At 33.9% G+C, this 23,462-nt stretch overlaps 1 protein-coding gene across 1 annotated transcript; it reads right to left on the reverse strand.

Annotated features, from left to right (window-relative positions):
• Positions 1–413: 413 nt before the first annotated feature.
• On the reverse strand, positions 414–23,372 carry LOC128217847 (NUAK family SNF1-like kinase 1). The gene is given in 8 exon segments (XM_052925260.1): positions 414–3,053; positions 3,055–3,218; positions 4,928–5,060; positions 8,296–8,415; positions 9,445–9,510; positions 9,907–10,055; positions 17,197–17,317; positions 22,795–23,372. Coding segments are annotated over 8 exon segments (1,950 nt in total). The 5' UTR covers positions 22,990–23,372; the 3' UTR covers positions 414–2,051.
• Positions 23,373–23,462: the final 90 nt, after the last annotated feature.

Below are 23,462 nucleotides of genomic sequence, written 5' to 3' on the forward strand. Positions count from 1 at the left end.
ACCACGCAAAGTACATGTATGCAACAAGACCTGGCTGCATTTTCGGTGGCTACGCGGACCACAACAGTCATCTATTTTTCAAAACGTATCACTTTATTTTCCATACTGTTAAGATCAATGAATGATGTACAAAAAATTGAAATCCGAGTGATACAATTTGGTGTCAAAGCCTGTCCAATTTTACCAGTGGATCACGAAACAAAACTCTGCCAATATTAACCCATTAGTTACAGGTATTTAATATATTGTCACTTGGAACATGCCTACTAATATGTTTCAATATTAAGTAAAGCATGGCAATGTCGCTGACGTAGACGTCAAGGCGTTGGCTATACCTCGCCTCGATGTTTTTCTTCGAAAAATGAACTAACAATATTGAAATACTCTCTATCAGAAAGGAAGAGAAAGAGAAGTTAGTTTCATGTTTTATTCAGTAAGTGCTCTTCTAGCTCACAATAAATAACATTAAATTTAAATTGAACAATTAATGGAAGGTACATGTTCATCACAAATCACATTAATTTGACAACTGATTTATAAATCCCATTGCATCATCTTTGTTCAGGAAATATAACATGAATGACAATACACACAAGGGCATGTTTATACGAGGAAAACATTCTGCAGGAAAACTCATGTCTCTCTGTATTATAACACTGGTCTTAAAAAGAACCTGCTCATGAATGAGAACAATAACAATATAAAGTGTATCATGCAGTATTGTAAATGAAGTGTTTTCTAAGCCTTTTCCTATTGATTCTCACAGCTCATCACAATATAGACATAATTGAATATAAAAATAGAGGGATGATATCATATTGAAACAATGCAGTGACTCAACTCTGGGAAATCACCGTGCTATTGCTATTATATCAAAGCAATATCAAATATAACTACTGTTTAAAAGATTTAAATTTAACCAATGATTGTGTCACCTGACTGAAGGTCCCCCTTTGTACGAATACAAGCTCAAGTAAATCATAATTTTATTTGGTAAGAATGTGAGGCAGGTTGTAGTAGGCATTTGCAGTCCATCAATCTATCATGTCAGATAAAAGAAAAAGTCTCAATGTAAAATACAGAAATCTAGAAATGATGGATGAGTTTTAAATGCAGTTTTAAATCTAAATTAGCAAGGAATGCATCATGAGTATAGTATTTTCATTCAGAGAAAAAAACCAACAATCTGATATTTATAAAAATTGAAATAGTATACTCCTTGTTCCTTATCAAGTAACAGCATTTTGATCTGTTTATAGATTTGAGTACCCATTTTCAATCTAACAAGGCAACAATTAATCACAACTTTAGTAAATGAGGCCTCATATTGCAGAGGTATTTCACACAGGTTTGAGTCAATCTTTTCAATTAAACTGAATCAACAAAGATCATATCTTGCGGGCCAGACATTTTTAAACAAAAGCCATTTAAACTACATCTGTGGTTAGACGGTAGGACTAATTAATAAATTGGACCGTCTGTTTCCAAGTGTGAGAAAAAAATATCTGTGCATAATAAACATCAGAAGCATTGTATATTCGTCTCTTGAAAGCTTGTGCTATAAATCTTTAATTACTTGTTTAGCTGTATGTAAACAAATTATTAATGGCATTCTTTTGTTTAAAAATGGCTAACATTTTTGTGAAGTATACAGTAAGTTAATTTGTCTGCCAAAGTCAATCACTAATGCATAACTAGTAAGTGGATACCAGGAGTCTTAATGGCCTTTGTTTAAACTCTTTAACTCCAATTTCACTTGTAATTCCATGCTCATTACAAAACTATGAATTCTTTCATACAGATCAAATTTCAACAATAGCGATCAAATGCCATAGTATTGCAAAGAATCAATGTATATAAATTTACTTGGAAAATACAAAAAATAAATAAAAAAAATATAGGCACATATTATCATTTGCATTTCAGATTACATGTAAACTTCTCAGTGAACACGTTACACTATAATATTCTTTTTGGAATTCACAAAAAACAATCATGGCATGGCATGCATCACTTGATCTGACAATGACTAGAGAGCAATGTTCATACAATTAAAAATCTTTGCACAAATCTAAAGCTTTCTTACAAACATCTTTAGCCTCAGCATGATTAAAGAGATCAGAATTAAGTTCTCGAACTTCCATACAAATGTCACGGAGGTCTCTCTGCGTAGAATTCTTGCAAAACTTAGCAGTCATTGTTTCTTCACTGCTATCATATGAGAAGTCCAAAAAGTCTGCAGATGAATTTGATCCTATGCTGCAGGCACTGAGGCGCTTATCTGGGTCCCTGTATGCGTTTTTTAAGATACCCTTTCTCCTGCGGACAACCACACTGGTTATACCATCAGGAGTAGCTACCAAAGTGCTGTTAGCCTGAGATTCATCAGCTGGAAAACTGAAAGCACCAGATGTAGGAATGGCAGTGCCCTTGCTGGCACTAAGGTGTGCACCAATAGATTTCACATTGTCTGGTGAGTCGAGAGCAGAATCTGCCTCACTGAGATCCATGGGACGGACAGACAAGCTTGCGCTGTCCTTACGAAGAGAGTCATCTATATCACAACCGCTGTCACCAGCACTGAATTTACCCTTCCTTTTTAGAATTCCTCTTTTTGGCAACAGCTGGGAGTTAAACGGAACATCTTTCATAGCACTTAAACTGTGGGAGATGGCTGACTGATCCTCCTGATCACTAGGGGCTTCAAGTTCTGTAGAAGACTGTGCCCGACTGTGCAATGGGCTATCACATACTGGCACTGAAGTTGGGAGCACCTGTTCGGTCTCAGTAAATACAGAGTCCTCTCCCATATTAATGCAGTTCTGAGGGTTTTCCTTCTCACTGCATTCAATGTCAGACATGGGTTTCATTGTATTGCACTGTTTGTTGTCACTAGAACTATTATGGCTGGAAAACAAGTTTGCTAACTTCTCCTCATTGGTCATTTTTGGCTTTTTGAGGATACCCTTAAGTGGCTTAACAACCTTGGACTTATTAACACTTTCCGGTTCCCCATCATCGCTCTCGGATGATGATGAGGAGATTGTCTGGTTTCTGGCAGCTGGGTACAGGCTGGAGGACAGTTGGCGGGATATAGGGCTCATTGTCGGGCATCACACTGTAGCCCAGGTTCACCCACCAGTGGGCGCAGATGTCCTCGATGGTCGCCCGCTTAGCTGGGTTAACTGTCAACAGGTGACGAATAAGGCCAGCAGCCTCTGTAATATACAACAGCAAATGGGGTTTGAACCTATCATATTGTACAGTGCATGGTGGACAAGTGTTCAATGAACTGTGACACTGACATTACAATCATAGCTAGACAGCGGACATGTTTTTATAATATATATTAGGAAGCTGAAATTCCATGTGTTATCCAATAACTGTATCAAAAAATTGGACTTGTGATGTAAATACAGCTCATTTTTCATCAAGGGCTGACAGATTGAAGATAGGTCAAACCAAAATATCTTTATAAGTGTGTTAATCAGCTATAAATCATTCATGAAATAAAATTATGCAGTTTAACTTACCGGTTATGTATAAAAATAATATTCACATGAAATTCGTTTAATGAATACATTTCAGATAGTACTTTTGGGTTGACATAACAGGGTAATTTTGGCACTAATTAAAATAAGAATTTCAAAGAGATGAAAGAAAATATCATTAGCTAATGGGTCAAACAGCAATTAAATGAAAGTTTATTGAACATAATACTTCAATTGTAATGTCTAGTATTTGATGAGATCATTGACCTCATTATCCTTTTATAAACGAAATTGTGTTTTTTCTGTTCAATGTCCGTCTATAATTCATTGTGTAATAAATTAGCTATAAATGATTAATTTGAATTTACATTAGTTTTCAATTATGAGCTTAAATGTGTACATTTTTACTTCTTTCTCTCTCATTCAACAGAATGTCACTTAGTGCTGATCAATTAAACAACATTTACAAATATTTGGGAATAAATGCCTGGCTGGTTTTCATTGCGGTCAAGACCTAATTTCATCAAACTGGTTATTGACAAATATTATGTTTAAAAGCCATTAACCTACAAACATAACCTCTCAGGATGTTGCAAAAAAGTTATCTCATATTATTCAAATTTCTTTTATAAGAATAAAATATCTTCATTGCATCTATATTGACTACCAGAATTTGATGAAAATGATATCATTATATTATTTTAATTTTTAAATCTACTGATGCTTTCTGAATTGTCTACCAGTATTTGAATGATATTATTTTAATGTTTAAATCTTCTGATGCTTCAGAACATGACTAACCATTTTACAGTGAATGTTCAAGGTGTTTCTTTATTGCATGACATTGAATGCACAAAGATATACAAGTTATGCGTAGTTGCACTGCAGCTTAAACCATGATGTAATAATTTAATTTAAAACTGGTTTTTTTGACAGAACATGTTTGAACAATTACCACAAATGCAAATACCGCAAATACTTTACAAATGTGTTTTTATTTGTTCAAGGTATTGTGTGGTGTGACAACTGTATGTGTTATATAACATTACAGGAATACCTTATGGCTGGTTACCTCTCATTGTTTACACATTTATCTGTTATGTCTCATTGTTTGTATATTTATCTCTTAAGTCATTAACTTCAAAGTCGCTTGAATGCCTTTAAACAACCAATACATATGAAATACAACCAGGTTTTTATATATTTCCCAGGTAAATCATTGGAATTCCTTTTTAAGCATTATCAAGCTTATTTGTGTGCACACTAATTGATTATGTATATACTTTTAAATAAGTTATTCCAAATACAATTAGTTCTGGTATTTTCATCAATCATTTAAAACTCACGACTTCACAAAAAGCTGCCCTCTTCCATCATATTAATGCAATGTTTATGTTAAAATTTCCATTTTTGTTAACAAAGAAAACAGTCCCCACCTGAGGGTTTGTCTGGCTCGTAGTAGTCGCCAGTGGTAATCTGTGTGCGTAGACGCTTGAAGTTGGTGCCGTCAAACGGCATCGTCCCGTAGACAAGCGTATAAAGAACAACACCCAGGCTCCAACAGTCAACCTGAAATATACATTATAATGAGCATAAAATATCATAATTACTTGAGAATCTTCCTTTTATCATCATTGTATAGAAATTTAACAAAATTGTGTTCATTTATGCAGATTTAATCATTGGTCAGTGACTTATTTGCAAATGTTTGTTTTTTTCATGCTTCCCTTTATAATATTTTTTTCAACCAGCTTAAAGAATATTGCTAATATGCAGATAAATGCTTTATAATCTGTGTGTTGCCATGCATCAAATATGATAGGAATCCCTCAACCAGTAACTGCATCATGGAAATTTATTTTTCACTCTTAAAATTTGGATATAAACTGCATAACAAAACTTCGCTTCATTAAAGCCCAAGTTTCTGATGTTAATGCGGCGTTGATATAATTATGCCCTCTGACTCATATTTACGACAGATATTTTGTATAAAACATTTCCATCAAACGCATTCTGCTAGAGTATCAACCTTTGCGAAATCTCAACTTCAAAACTGCTTATCTTGAAATTAAGTGAAAATTTGGTAATGCAAACAAATGAATACAAACAGAAATGGAAACAAGTTTGTGAAACCCCATTTACTGCCTTATTCATCCAGGTAACGGTGATATGCGTGTTTTATTTAAGCTCCTTAATACTGTTTAATGTTGGAAGCTTTTTCACGAGATGTCAAACCACTCACTTAACAAACATTATGAGGAAAATTGTTGTCTAATGCTTGCCTCTGGAAACCCAATTTCCTGATAAAATATGACCTTGCTTTGATCAAAAGGAAGTTTTAAATGTATGAGGGTCATAAATATTAAAAAAGACAACAACTCACTATGTTACTAATGGTCTATTTAGAATGTTCATGATTTTAATTAAATCTCATATTCATGAATGTTGACAAAATACTTTTGTTGATGGTCAATCCATACCTTAAATTACTGGTACATTTTTATGGTTGGGTTGTGCATTTATATATATATATATATGAGCAGGCTCTTTATTTTGTTATACTTGGTACTTGGTAACATGTCATGGTGTTTCAGTGCATTATATATAGAATGAAATATTTTATTCCATTCTATGTGCTGTTGGGAACCATGTGATATGTTTACCCCTTTGTCTATCTATGACATCAGAAGGTCAGTAAGAATTTGAGGTATTTACAGTCATGTCCTGTTTACATCCCTTCATGTTAAACTACTCTAGTAATTGTGGCAACTATCTCCACCCATGGACCAGTCAGTGTCCGCAACAATGGTTAAGGGGTCTTAATACAGTGTATGACCTAACAAGGTATTCACATCTCGCTGAAATATCCGCCAGTTTGTTCGTCTCAAGACTCTGTGACGCATCTGTCACCTACACTATAATTCTTTGGTCAAGTTTATTAGGATAAAGATCCTGATAGCTTGTTATATATCTAACTTGGCATCAGAAATAAGAGCTTGCTTATCACATTAATTAAAATCAAAATATCCTTGATAATATTGTGGTATTAGGAATACCAATACATTTAAATAAGGGTCAGGTTGTTTATATAAACTTGTTATGTAAGGCCATGTAATAGATCTTTTCAATGACCAAATGTCTCACACTTGAACCAAGCCCTGTTACATAAGCACTGGTAAAGGAAATTAATACAATTTTATTCTGATAGAATCATTTGATTCTAAAAACATCCTGCTCTGTTGCAAGTTGTTAACTTAATAACTCAAATAATATCAGCTCTGTAGTGCAGAGCACTACTGTTTTTTTTTACATTGGCTTGCCAAACATATTAGTACAAGCAAACATCCATCCTGCCAGAGAACTGTGCAACATTTAACAGACATGAGGAAATTAATTGGTTTGTTATTATGCCACATTATGTAAAAAATTGTTTTTTATTTGCTCTATTTAAATTAGTTGAACTTCTACAAACACTTCAGATACAGTAGCAAAGAAACACATCCATAAATCAATCTGATAGGAAGTGCAAAGAAAGGGTTTTTACGCGCACTACTGCACTACGGTTCTATGGGCATTGTTGCTGACAGGGAAAGTTTACCAAGGTGCTTTTCGATAACAGTTTTACAGCTTGATATTACATTGAACTTTAAAAGTAATCAGGAACACATGTACAAGGAATGACTCAAGAGTGGTTTTAAATGCAAGCTGCACATATTTTGCTGAGCGTTGGCCAATATTTCGTTCGTATGTTTCTTTATAATAAAGTCATTCACCTTCAGAACCTTCATAATGGGCTTCAGGTCAATTTAATGAATATAAGTGAATAACACTACATGAATAAACATTTAACACTGGCCACCTCAAATTGATTCAAGTTAATGGTTTCAATTTAATTTTCATGAAATAAAGTACATATGCGTGCTAAAAGCCATAACATTTATGACCTTTTTCTTAAATTTGTGACATAAAAAGTGAATTTAAGATTTAATGGAGTAATGATAATAACACGGGCATTACCCTGGCAATGAAAGCGTTATTAACGGTCATGAGGCCCCCACCTTCCATACACTGGAGGGCAAAGCAACATATTATTCAAGCACGATTAAGCATGAAAGTAATATACCCCAGTAATCATATGAATAAATAAACATTTTAAATAATGTCCCAATTTCCTACTGGGAATAATTGTGCCCTATCATCCCTGGCTGGAATATGAATGTTCCCCGTCCTCACGAGCACAATACAAGGAATGATTGTGACGATAATGTTGTACCTCATCAAAAGAATCAGTTACATTTATAATTCTATTTCTATATTGCCAGTCTCTACTCAGCTACATGATTCTAAAATTAATGAATATAAAAACTTTATAAAAAATCACTTGGATTGAAACCTGCAGCAATGATATTGCAAGTCATATTTAAATCTTAAATCTCAAGGTGAAACCATTTCTCAATGCATAATTGCGGTAAATATTCAGAAGGACATTTTCCTACAGAAATTCATTTGAAACAGAACTCCTCAGATGTGTGCAAATATTTAAACCATATGGAATGCTAATTTATTTCTTCAAATTTAATTGCTTCCATTTTTTTTCCTCTTTTGAAAAAATACTAAATTCTGCTACATGTACACAATTTTTCGCTAAAGTTTCAAAAAACATCTTAATAAAATTTGTTCCAGGACAGATTTTGTGAGTATTTGTAAACTGTATACTTTGGCCAAGAAAATGATTTAATATTATAAAAAACAATGTGTGAAGGGGTTGGAGGGGGAGGGGTATTTATCCACTGCTGCCAATTACCTCCGGTCCGTAATACGGCTGGCCGTTGACAATCTCCGGGGAGGCATACAGGGGACTCCCGCAGTAAGTTTTCAGGAAATCCTGTCCCGTAAAGTAGTTTGACAACCCAAAATCTGCTATCTGAAATGTATGAAAGTGGAACAATGATTATCATTAAAATGCCAGTGATCTTGACCAACTTACAATTTGAGAAGAGTAATTAAACAATATTTATTTAGTCCCTTATGACAGGACCAGGCCTAGCACACTATTTTTGTTTTGGTGTAATTTATACAATCTTCAAATAAAGTTTTTATTACTTTAATTTAAACATTATATATTTTACAATGATTGTGAAGGAAGTTATGGTAACTTTCACTCAATCACTCTTTATGTTGCGGGAGAGTGTGGTCTTGCGTTTTGCGGAAACCCACTTGTCCAGTGTTCACTTGTTGGTGACCACTCACCAAACTCTTTAAAATCAGGTTTGGGCAATAATTTGGCTGTTTGAAATATGATAAAAATGCTTAATTGGCTTAAACATTCCCAAGAAATTGGGCCTTGATATAATTGCAAAATCAAAAATTCAAAACCATGTTTCTTTAAAAAATTGTGTTGTTGTTTTTTTGCATCTTTTATGAGCATGCATAATTCATTTGCCAGTTATTGCAAAACAAAATTATTTAGTCTATGGGAAAGGACTTCCATGAATTGCATGGCAACCGCACTAAAAACCTCATGATTTACCGTTGTCCATGAAAAGAAATTTTGAATTTTAATGATGTGTCCTTAGTCACCCTCTGTATTTATCCCTTTACTGTGGGATAATGCAATATGTTTGTAATGATATTTGCATATTTTTAGTAATATTTCAATACTGGGTGTTTTTTTAACAGACATATTAATGGGATCCTTATTTTAAGGACTTGTTTAGTCTGTCATCCAGGTGTGAAAAAAATACACATTAAAACACATAATTTATTATCCTATATAAATTCAGACATATAGTATTCACTTCACATTAATTCATGAATGATGTCATTCTTACGATTTAATTGAATTATTTTTATGAAAATGTACTTGATGTTATTTGTGGTTACAAAGCAACAAAATCCCTTGGTAATGGTATATGATGAATTAGCCAGAATGACAGAAGACATCAATCTTTACCTTTGCATTATTGTTGCGGTCAAGTAATATATTTTCAAGCTTCAAGTCTCGATGAGCAATGCCGCTCTGAAAAAAAAACAAGTTAAATTTTATTTAATTATATGGATTTAAAACATAAACATTTACTTCACTTCATCCAATCATAAAAGGCAACAATAAGTCAGGACAATCTGTCTTCTCTTGCTTTGAATCTCAAGAAAATAATTGCATATAAATCTTTTAGTATTATATTGTATTTACTGAATATTGTAAAAGTATGGTGTTGACATTTTGCATCATGTAAACTAAGATTTTTTTCAAATATAATATTAATATAATATTATACACAGAGCAAAAAATAAATGGATCTATTTTTGAAATAAATATCTTAATAAACTCTGAAATTTGGTCTTAAAATATTGTAGTTAAACTAAAAAAACAAAACAATTATAATCGAAGGAATCCCCTAAGCTCCAACCATACCTGATGGCAGTACTTGATGGCAGAGACGATGTTGCGGAAGATGGTGCGGGCATCCCGCTCGGTGAGGGTGTGGTCATTGATGTAGTCATATAGCTCCCCGCCGTCTGCACACTCCATCACAAGGATTATCTTGTCCTTATTCTCAAACACTGAAAATAGACGTAGGAAAATTATATACACATAGTACATGCAAATAGAGGGTGGGCACTTGTAGCAATATAATCCATGCAAATAGAGGGTGGGCACTTGTAGCAATATAATCTATGCAAATAGAGGGTGGGCACTTGTAGCAATATAATCCATGCAAATAGAGGGTGGGAACTTGTAGCAATATAATCTATGCACATAGAGGGTGGGAACTTGTAGCAATATAATCTATGCACATAGAGGGTGGGAACTTGTAGCAATATAATCCATGCACATAGAGGGTGGGAACTTGTAGCAATATAATCCATGCACATAGAGGGTGGGAACTTGTAGCAATATAATCCATGCACATAGAGGGTGGGAACTTGTAGCAATATAATCTATGCACATAGAGGGTGGGAACTTGTAGCAATATAATCCATGCACATAGAGGGTGGGAACTTGTAGCAATATAATCCATGCACATAGAGGGTGGGAACTTGTAGCAATATAATCCATGCACATAGAGGGTGGGAACTTGTAGCAATATAATCTATGCACATAGAGGGTGGGAACTTGTAGCAATATAATCTATGCACATAGAGGGTGGGAACTTGTAGCAATATAATCCATGCACATAGAGGGTGGGAACTTGTAGCAATATAATCTATGCACATAGAGGGTGGGAACTTGTAGCAATATAATCCATGCAAATAGAGGGTGGGAACTTGTAGCAATATAATCCATGCACATAGAGGGAGTATGTAACCTAATCAATGTTCTTGAACTAAGAAGGTTGTAAAAACATGACATGATGACTAAACTTTTTCTAGGAATATGTCTAGAACTGTCAGAAATATCAGAATTTCATTAATAACTACAACATAAGTCAGTTTGTTCAGTGAACAGATCCTGCCATGCACCTTGCTTTGATATTTTTTTTCCAAATAAGCTCAACATATTATAAAGTATTTTTTCAGTTCGCCTTTATATTCTTCATACCAAATCTCCTCTTTGATCATTTTTTCAAGCTTCTTTAAAAAAAAAAAAATCTATGTTATATTGTTTTATAAGAAACAGATAATTCATCTTCAGTATCTTGAATTCTAAAGACTGCATAGTGGAAACATGCCATTATGCTGGATACTTCACTAATGGCCTCAAGCATGTTTTCAGGACTGTTACATTATCATACGTTTCTGACACCATGTAAAGTACAAACCCCAGGACTTCAGTGGTATTGGGTACAAGTGAAAGTTGATCCAAAGAACCTGCAGTGAAGCACCCACTTGTCCTCCCACAAATCTATACCCTTACAATGCCCTCTTGCGGTAATCTTGTAATCATATCACAAATCTGATAAGGTCTGCCAAAGTATAGGTATATCCTTTCACACTTTTACAGCCATGCCAGGATTACTGACCATTATGGCTTCAATGACCGCTCGGCATGTGTCCAGCGCCAAATCAATAGTGGTCACTATCTATGGTCAATGACTGACCCAAAAGGATTCATCATTGTGCAACACTCAACCAGCAAGAATATCCTCCTTTTCAGCTCAATGGACAAGGACATTGATTTCATTGCTGTCTCTGATTGTCAAAGTGTGAACATACCTGTTCAATATAGCTAGCTTTTATTTGACAATGTTTGCATACTGCAAGTCCAAGAACAGGTAGCGGCCATATGCTGTCAAAAATATGCTACATGACTATTTAAACAGAAGTTGGCTTTAAAATATTTAGTTATTGACTTTCCGAATGACACAACTTCTGTTTTTACTTAGAGGGCACCTTAGTGGAGGTCTATTTTTCTTAAGGTTTAATTGCAAATCTATGCCAGCAATGTTTGCAAACAAACTTGACTGTTGAATTCTGATATTTGTTCAGTACAAAATGGTAGAAAAACATCATACCAATTCATGACACCCACAGTGTTGACTGTCATTTTTCTGTTACATTTAATGGCTTCAAGGGGGTTTCTTTGCAGAGTGATCATTTTCACTGATAGTTCACCAAGCCAGGGTCATTGCTCAGTCACAAATCATAACCTTCTCAGTGATGTCCAAATAGGTATTAGCACATTAATGTGAAGTGGGGCATTGACAATACAATATGAATGTTATAAAACAAACAGTGCAGTCTGATACAAATTGAAAGAAAATATTTTGACATTGAGGTGAATGGCATGGACAGATTTGCTGAACATGCATGATCTGTATCAAATCACTTTTACAAAGAATTTAAACCCTGTCTTTGAAACTTTACCATGAACTGGGACATTTTTGGAAATGTTAGTTTTATCCACATCATACTGAAATTTGTCCTTGTACACTATGTCTGTAGGTTATTTACGAACAATTGACTGTGGGTGTCTGGATCTAATCATTTACACCCACTGACTTGAACTAATTTTCAATAAAAAAATTAACAATTCATATCTTATTCCACAAGTCACTGGTGCACATGAATAATTTAAACTCCCCTTTTGGATTTTCAGTGGAAAATGACCAACAAAACTTACCCTCAAACCTATTAAATTTCATAGTGATTGTCATTAAACTTTCATTTAATGCCTTAACACCCATGTAAAACTCACTAATACCTCTATTACTGACACCAAAAAAAATGATTCATTTCATAAGGAGATTTTGTCTACAACAATAGGACACAAACAAAAGACAATACATTCATAAGCATAGATGACCTCACTCTGTGGTCGCGTCAGTTTGGAGACTCAATACTAGGTTCATACGAAGATAGAGGTTGAAAACTTGGCAGCCTTCAATGGAGGGCGGTAACAAGAACCTCAATGTTGCCAGTCTGCAGGTCAACAGTTCCAACAGTCAATGTCACCAGCAATAATTACCCTTGCTACACAACTATTGGTATGAATGCTTGCCTAATACACAAGAAGGCAATTTTTTCTAAACAATTTCCATTTATTCATTAACAAACACTGAGATCTAGACCACTAGATTTATTTTGTGACAAATATGACATGCACATGCTTGCAGACTGTTGTTTTTTATGTCTTTGTTTCAAACAAAAGCAAGCAAGGACAATATAAAAACATAAAAAAAGTCTTTGTTTTTCTAAAAACAAATAATAAAGAGCGCATGAACAAAGTTGCATGGCTGACAGATCCCCTGGAGAGACCAGCAGAGCCCAGACCAGACAATGTACAGGAGCTGGACCCTGACTGATTTAAACACCTTGTAATTATCAAAACTGACTGCATAAAATCACTGATGTTCAGCTTCGATACCCATATTAAGCATAAAGGAACATCTGCTAGCAAACTTTAATGTGTTTCATATCATTATTTAAACTTGTGTCATGATTTTACAAAGTCAAATTTAGATGCTAAGCTTGAACAGTTTCAAGACACCTTTTATAATCTTTTATAAAAACTGTACAATGGTATTCAAACTGTTCTGTGAATGGGCGATTCTGTGCCTATGTTCGCAGATTCAAACAAACAATAGCAAATACATGTAGTGTTTCTAACAACTTCCAAGTCACCTTTCAGTGGCCTTACATCTGTTATTTTCAGCACAGCTGTTTCTACGTTTAGCAGCGTTAATTCCACTTATGGCTGTGAAACTTGGCACCACTCAGTGAAGAACAAGAGATTGAAAAACAAGAGATTGAAAAACAAGAGATTGAAAAACAAGAGATTGAAAAGGATTGTAGCCAAAAAACAAACAAGGAGATTAATTGATTTGAAGAACTTTTCACCTAAACAAAAATCAAAACATATGAATAGCTGGTACATTCAAAATGCTTAATGCTAAATGAAAGATAAAATTGCAGTGAAATCTTTTAATTAATATTTATTGCATACTTTTATCTTCAAGCATAATCATGAAACTGATTCCATGAATCCTAACAAACTCAAGGTGACACAAGGTTGTATGATTACAGGAATCAACTACATCAATATCTGATCAGTTACCACTAATTTGAGCAATTTGATTAATCAGTTCATCTGTTTACATGCCAAATCTGTCAGAAAATCCATGAGGAAGGCCCAAAGAGGAAAAATGCTGCCCTCTCATTATTTGCAAAAACCATGATTGGAATTATCAGTTACTGATCTGCTCGAAGTATAAGTTTGCATGATAATTCACTTTTTGTTCAAAGGCTCGTTTGTAGTTAGTGACTGCATCAGCATTGCACGCGCTTTTAGCCTATTATCGGCTTTTTACCACTGATAGTATCTTTTTGTCCTTTTAATCAAATTTAAATATCATAAAAGGCAAGTAAGAACAAAGTTCATTCTGTAATGACATTTTGAAGCCCTTCCTTTCAGTCAATTTTGCAAAGTCATTCTATCAACCCTGAGCAGGGATGTATCAAATGTCCTTGTACGAAAAATGCCATAAAAACCCAACAGCCATTATATAAACTGTCACATGAAATAACTTTCCCCAGCAGGACTTTACGGTCAAAAGTTGAGGAATGGAGACAGACGAAGATAGTAAAAGCCGATGTTTATATTTCTGATTTCAAACATAGAAAGTTTTTGAATACTATAAATGTATAAATCCCTTCTTCACACCGGGCAGCCTTATCTAAGATAGGTGGGGGATAAAGATGACCAAATCATGACAAAAACAACACAGGCCTTGAACTCTGATCATCATTGTCACTGTTCAAAAACCGGTTGTTACCAAATAATAGCTAATATGTTGTCGTTTTTTTCTTTAGAAAAAGTTAATGGACTTCTTTAAACATAACAAAAATACTATGTTGAAAGTACCTTAAGCTATCTTTTATTTGGTCTTGTTTCAGGGGCAATAGTAGATCCTTAAACTTGCCTCAAGGAGTCAGATAAAGAAAAGCAGAAACCATTATGTTGCTTTGTTTTAAATGACTATTAATGGATTATAGCTATATAAATGGGACAAATTACAAGAAATAACATGCCATTAACACCAGAGAACATAAATGGGCAGCATTAATAGGGTATCACCTCTCAGAAATAACTGGGGAACCTGCAATTTCATGGAATATAAACACCAATTACTGGGAGCAGATCTCTGGCTGTGAAACTGTGATTCATCATGGTCCTTATGCCTGATTCAGCACCAATGTCTTGTGGGGTTATTTTTTGATAAAAGACCAGGCGTGACTAACGGGAAGTATATACAGAATCAGTCATCTCTGGCAGCTAGGCAGCCTTGGATTTCCTTTCTAAATATGGTATTTAACCATAGCAAAGCGGATTAAAGAGATTTATTATCATTTCAGTCAGGAGATGTCGTCATTTTAGCCATTGTGGTCAGTAGTGACCAGAGGTGACACACAGTGGACAACTGGACATCACAGTCAGCCAATGACCACATGGTGGACACCAGCCACTGTCCAATCTTTTGGACAATGGCCTTGCCAGATAAGCCGGAGCTGTTATTATTACTAATTCATCATATATTTCTGACAGGAAACATTTTTGGTCCAAGTGTGACCATTTGTTAGTAACATTAAACTTAAATATGTGATTACATGATAGCTTCAGAAACAATTGATATCAAGGAAATATTATTTGTGAGAAGGAATGTGGTCACATCTGTTCAGGCAAAAAGTCATAGATCATTGTAGAAAGTTCAATATCAAAAGCTAGATTAATGACATGCCAAACATATATGTAATCAACTTGATACCAGATAATTTTGAATGCAGCTTTCAATAAAACGTGATGATCCAACATAACGGGGACTGCCTTTTTCTTACATGCCTCTTTATCCTAGCAATATATGCATTGTTTAGTCATTCAAAAGCCAAGAAATAGAATATTAAACTGGATTTTGTAAAACATCTGATTAACTGAAATGTCTTACAAAAGTGTCATTTTTAATGCACAGGTAAATGAAACAATCGTCTAAAGAATAATGTTCCGGCCCTAGAGTGAATCGAAGTATCGACAAATATAATTAATGTATATGTTTAGGAGCTTAATTTAATGTCAATCCGACATAATAAAACGTTTCCCACAAAATGTGACAAAAACAGAGAGAGAGTTGAACACGCTGTGTCAGCCATGGATGGCACCTTGAAGAATTATATTAGAGAAGACCATGGACAATCTGGGAAAAACAAACGTCCATATTGGCACACTATTGACAAGACAAACAAGCCCACATAAAGTGTACGCCATCTAGGGCCATGCTCCATTCTTCATTCATTTTGATGTCTCGGGGAGTACTTGATTAGCTTTATGTAGTCTGAAAGTCTTCAGAATATTGGCTGGCCCTGTACTGACAGAGCAAACAAGCCAGTCTGTACAAAGCAGTTTCAATTTTCTAAACAATGTGTACACAAGAATATTCTAAACAAACGGTGTGCAATGTAAATTAATCGGAAAACTGTGCAAACAGAATTGTCTGTCAACATCAAATACAAAATCCTGACTTCCTTAACCAGTTTAGTATCATGTATCTTTCACTTTGACAATGAAAGTTTGACATAAGTTGAAAAGACAGGAAGCAAAATAATGCATGCAATGGGAAATGCCATAAAACCTTTCCTTAAATTGAGCAGCAATTACAGGACATAATCAAGACATAATGTGGTTTAAGTGGTGTTGGTTTGTACAAGTGATATGGCTACTAGTGTTGCCAATCAACACTTATGTCAATGACCCCTGTATCCTTGCTACTGGTCTGTTTATATTTTATGACAATGAACTCATTTCTGATCAGGTTACTGGTTGATGGGAATTAAAAAGGTTAAAACAGAACGGCCATTGATGGTTTAAGCAGAGAAATTTGTTAAGCCTTAAAGAACATGTAAACAATTACATATTACTCATTAAAGGGTACTGACACCCTGAGAAAACTTGCTAACCATTTTGTTGTAATGAAATGTGTAAGAATAAATTAATGAAGCTCAGCTTCTTTCTATAAACCTGAAAAGAGCCAAGTATTGTCCAGTTTCCACACCTCAGATGTTTTACTCAATGCATCTATTTTAAACATATTTCATCCAACACGATCTCTCGTAATTAACTTGTTTAACAATGTACATTTCTATTTTGGCTCTGCATGCTCTTGCATCTGATTCAACATTCAATGTTTACAATTAACTTGCAATCTTTCTCATGCAGTTACTATGTCACTGTGATCCAGTCTTGTGTTCGAGACATTCCTTTAAAAAAACTTACCTTCTTTGACATTGACAATGTTCTGATGTTGAAGGGTGGACATGATTTTGATTTCCCTTCGGATTCGATCAAGGTCGTGTTCATCTCGAATCTTCGACTTCTTGATGTATTTTATGGCCATCTGCAAGGAATAGTAGCAAGATTTAGTCTATCTTTCTTAAAAATTTAAAATTGGTTCTTGATACTATCAAAAGTCCACCTATAACTGAATATTGTGTTGTCCAAAAAAGAATGTTGCATCTATGGTGAAAATCTAGGGGGTGAGAGCAAAAAGGTTCTATCTGACTCCTTATTTAATTCCACTTCTTTGGAATGTTTTCGCTCTCTACTCTAATGAAATGTACATTTTGTCCTGATAAAACAGTAGAATTAACAGAGGGAACATTTACAGATGGGAACATTAGCCGAGGGGAAGATTAACAGAGGGGAAGATTAACAGAGGGAAACAGTAACCGAGGGGAACACATTAACCGAGGGGAACACTAACAGAGGGGAACATTAACTGAGGGGATCATTAACCGAGGGGAACATTAACCATGGAGAACACATTAACCGAGGGGAACACATTAACCCAGGGGAACATTAACCGAGGTGAACATTAACCAACATGAAAAGGGAAATGCTTTGAAGATGTGTGAGGTCGCGTTAATGACTACTTGAAGAGTATCACTTTAATTGTTAACTATTGTTGTTAGTAACTTAGTGAGACTGTCTTCTGAAGTTCATTATGTAATTAAAGCTGTCAGGTTTTAATAATTTTAACTTGTAATTAAAAAAAGATATATTTTTAATAGTTGTCAAAAGGGTATCTGCATTGATAACCATCAACATGGAATGTATCTCCAATAGCTGCGACTTTCAGGTCACATTCTACCATTGAAAATGTGACACCCAAAGAACCGCTTCCTCTCTAATTAGGAGTCAAACTTTCAACACTATTAACAAAAGGTTAATTGAATCTTGAAAACTGAAGCTATGACAATTAGTGTAAGACCTTCAAAGTGTCAACTTGATCATAAGAGATCCAGTGAAAGATGTGCCATTTCTTTGACAATAAACAAAACAGCGACAATACTGGAATGTCCAAATTTTCCCTAGTATGGAAAGAAATCATATAAAATTAAAAGAATACATATAGTGTGTCATATTTCAGACTTTGCTTGAAACTTCAATGCATCTTAAAAGCCTCTTTTTAAACAACATTGATATATTTTGAATCTTTTAAGATCTTCAAAATCAAAGAATATGAAATTTTGCCAAATAAAGGTATTAAAATGATAAACTTTGATCATCAAATAAAATAATTTTCTATTCCTGTCCTCTTCTTATAAATAACAGTAATTTCAGTCTTTATAAACTTCACACATTTTATTACAAAAGTGTACCTTATAAAGCCCAATTTCAATAAAAATTTGGCACAATCTCATACCAATTTATGGAAAATTAGCTATTTCCGTTTGCGGTAATAATGCACACTTTGTAATGTAATTGACAATAAAGGTATACAGGTGTTAGTTGTATATTATATACAGCTTTCATGTGGTATTTGATGGAAATTACTGGTAGCCATGTTAGGAAACAAATTATTGAGCATGATCAGAAGGTCCATATTCTGGCCTGCGGTAATACATGACAATTTATCTCAAGCTTGGCCTGTTGAACAATGCTTAGTACTCTAAGACCAGCCCGGGCAATTATCTACACATGGTATGTTTGGATCATGTCTCAAAGTCACTAGGGTAGTTATTATTTTGTTCCTATTAAATTATATTAATAAAGTGAACATGTAATTCTACACCTTTATAACATTGATATGAGTCAGTTAAACTGTATCCATGTGTTGTAATGGGAGATTTCACTCACTGCACCTGTTGCTATGGTTCCAACTATTAAACTAATAACATTTTATTGTTTTGTATACTCTGCTCTTGACTTAACTTGCAATTTTTTGAGGAATTACATGTGTATGTTTGAGTCAGACAAATATTGATACAGATCCTAGCTTGCATGTAACTAGCCATGAGACAGCAAAATTATCCACACCACAGCTTTCCATAGTTTTCATGCTAATTACTGAATGTCGTGACAACTTGAACTCAATTCGATACAAACTAAGAACACAAGTATGGATCATTCACTAAGATGTATGTTTAAATGTTTTAATTCTAACCACAAAGTCTAATAACTAATGACTATAAATAAAGTTTGGGTGTTTTGTTTTGATTGACTAATGATAAAATACCTTGAAGTATTAAACATTTTCAAACAATAAATAAATGCCATTAATCAATGGAATGTGGAATGCTTAAGCTTAGAAATCAATTTCTAGTGGGTTGAGGTTTTTTGTTGTTATTTTAGTTACATTAAATAATTGATATATAACTGCATACATATCTGAAGGAATTTTAAATTCAATAAAAAAAATACAAAATGTAAGGCACTAAGACTTTAGATGTCTGTTCTTTTATAGGACCAAGTTCTGATGAACCACTTGACTCTTTACGTCAGCTATCAGTAAGATTGTGTGCTTAATGATCTTAATCAAAACATAGAAATAATAAAAGCAAACCTGTTAAGGGATTTTAAAACATGCTATCAGATACTATAATTATCTACTAATGGAATGCGAATAATGCGCTATATCAATAGACAGAACAATCAGCGATACAAAAATCACGGGAAATTACCATCTTATACACAGGTGTATATATAGAAAACATGGTTTTTTTTGGGTAAGCTCATGTTACATTTTATAATGATGCATTTAATAAAAGAAGACCAATTCTATAATCTTATATTGTTAATAGCTATCAGAACAATGATATCATACAGGTAATAGGCGTGACAAATAAAACAGACATTTTAATGTTGAGCAAACGGATAATAGTAAGTCTGATTAGTAATGTGATTGTTATAATGACTAATACAATGACTGTAGGCATTTACGATCACTGTGATCGTCATGATAACGCTGGCCCTATCAGGTCACCAGATCACTAGGCCGTCACCGGCCCAACCCCTATGGCTGCAGACTGCAACCGCATATTCATAAATTTATAATGATGAAATATTTTCGATTACAGAATAATGAGTGAATAAGTATGAGTGAGTTATATATGGAAAAATGAGTAAAGTAATCATGGCATTGTATCACAATTAACTTTCATTCATAGTTTATTTATGTTTTTGTTATTTTAAAAGCTTCAGTAACAATATTATTTTTGTTGGGCTTTGGGAATAAAAATCATTAAAAATTATCAAAAAATAATTATGGAAATATTTTAATACTATAGCCATTATCAAGTAGCAGCAGAAGGCATCTTATCGACTTTGATAAACTATTAGCATTTTTGTCACACTGTTAAATGTCAAATGATGGGTTGACAGCTTTTCAAACAAGGCACCATCTGTACCAGGGAAGCAGCCAATCAGAATCAATACCCATCATGCATCACTGGTTTACAGGAATGTCAAGTTGAGTAGCAAGCATTGATTTCCCTACCATTCATGCTTTATTGCAATCTCTGCTTTAATAAAAGTTCCCTGTCAGATGTTTTGCAACTTCACTACAGCTTCAATTATAAATAATGTATACTTAAGGCAGAATGTCATCCACAATGTCATTCAGTTTTTATAATGTTCATAAAAAAATGTTATGGAGAAAGTTGAAAAAAAAAACATTTTCATCAACACACCAAACAATGGCAGACATGGAAGCTAATAATAATTACAACAAATCATTAATGTATGTCCAATAGAAGGCTACATCACTAATGTGGTCAACATGCCTAATGAAGGGAAATGATTACAGCTAATGAAAATGGACAGATTGCCTGTCAAGTCTGAATGCTGGTTACTGTCAAATGTCCAGCCATTACTATATCTTGGTCTAACATTAGTGGGTAAATTAAATAGGTTATGAACAAAATTGAAATAAATGTCATCTGTTACCCAACCCAAGGCTTCAAGTATTAATGTGTAATGTGAGAATCAAAACTGACTCCATATTGGGCTAAGAAAGCAGACAGCAGTACGAACAGGATTTTCAAAGGTGTTTGTATGATGCAGAAATTGTCCTCATTACCGAAATAAAAAAAAATCTGATTTTAATCATAGCAACTCAGTCTTTAAACTCACTTCGCTAGATAGGGTAAAGTGAATCTTTTTTCAAGTCCAGTCAAAACAGCCCTAGCAAGCTGCAAATTTTAATAACATGACATTTTAGTATATTGTGTATTTAATTATTAATACTTTGTTTTTAATTGTAATCAACACAAATTGATTTCATAGTCAACAACAATTAAAAATCATATTTTATTTAAAAGCTCTAGGGTCGAGAAGTTTTACAATGTAGGGTGGGGCTGCCCTTAACTCAAATTTCTTTAAGGTCTGGACATGCATCCTTTTAAAAAATATCAATCCCATAAATACACTTGAATAGTACCAATGTAATACAATAAGGAGAACATTTATGAAGATACATACATACTAAACCCAATTGTGTAACATGTTTGAAAATAAAATGAGATGGAAAATTAATTTTATTTAGTTAAACAATATAAATTTTAAGAATCACAGTTAAATAAATGATATTTTAGAATCAATTGAGTGATTCCAGACCACCAAAATTAAACGCCAAAAATTTGATGCTTCAAAAAAACATCAAATAAGTTGAATTTATTACAGATAGCATCAGAATTTATTTAGATGTAGAAACTAGTTACAATTAGGGCATTGTTTACTTCATTGGCATCTGATTACACAGAGGCCCAGAATAACATCAAAGTTAATGCATTTAAAAGGGTCCAAGTCCCAACTTGATCACTGTTGAAATTAGTAGTCTGATGACATTGAAACCTTTGATATCTGGCAGGAACATTTATATATCAATAAAGTCATTATTAGCAAATGAACTTCTAGTTAACCTTTCCATCGTGTGCATGATATCAATTATGGTCTAATTTATGTACTATGATCAATTTTTAAATCTACTGGATAAATTCCTTACATATTTCAAATGTTTCATTGTTCATCCCTAAGATAGTCTCATGATTAATGAATTAAATCTTTAACCATTTGAAAAATCTGGAAATTCCACATGTATGAAGAAGTATATCAATTTCATAGTAAATGCAAAACTATAAAAATGACAATGTCTGAATAATTTTTTGTCACAAACTATAAATGTTTGGAAATACACGTGAAACTGTTCATATTTCTATGTAACATGTCACCTTTAATTTGTTTCACAGCAGTCAGTGGTCTATCATTGTCATTTCGCACAATCTATGATACAGGAGAATGTTTCACACCCAATTGTCAGTCTGCCACACATAACAATCAAAGATCAATTCATTAAGTACTGGAATATAATATACCCTTTATTCAAGGTAAAATAATATAAAATTAATTTCATTAAATATAAGAAAGTCCATTTTAGCCACCTTTGTTCGTTATCAGATAATTCATCGTAACAAATTTAAATATTCTTTATCAATTCAAATTAAAAATCAAGTCTCTGCATAACTATTATTGATAACCATGTTTCTTTTATCAGTAAATTATATTGCAAGAATACCATTCTTCATGTCATTATACCTGCTGTCCGGTTGTCTTTTCAACAGCAAGTTTAACTTTGCCATATGTGCCTTCTCCAAGAGTCTTCTTCAATTCAAATCTGTTCTTTAGGTTGTGCCGATGACCATGCACTTTGAGAGGAGACTTCCGTCCAGACATCAGATCTCCTAAAACTGTCTCCATGTCCCCTAGAGTCTGGTCTGGCATTCCCTTCATAATACCCGAGAAAGTCTGTATTGGGAACGCTTTTCATCAACTTATGTCAGAAATCAAATGATCACATGAACATATACAAAGAGAATACAGAGTACTCTAATATCACAAGTTTAAAAAATATCAATTTTGTCACATGAAGTTTGTTATTCAAACCGTGCACTATTAGTTAAGTCCAGTAATATTAACACCAATAATAATTGACACTCAAAGGATCGATCAACCCATTGCAACTGAGATTCAGTAATGTTTAAACAAAAATCTAGTGCAACACATGTGATATCTAAATTGAATATTACGTCTTATGGTGGGCGGAGTTAGAATACCAGACACGACTTCCATGTCGCCTCATGAAATGGTTTATTCAAGCATATCTTCCGATTTGACAGGTGAAGTGTGCGATCAGCTGAACGACCGAATCACCGATATCTGTGATATATTATTCCGCAAATAGTCCACAAAAATATAAAGAATTA

The sequence above is a fragment of the Mya arenaria genome, chromosome 14 (genome assembly GCF_026914265.1).
Source record: "Mya arenaria isolate MELC-2E11 chromosome 14, ASM2691426v1".
Classification (NCBI taxonomy): Eukaryota; Metazoa; Mollusca; class Bivalvia; order Myida; family Myidae; genus Mya; species Mya arenaria.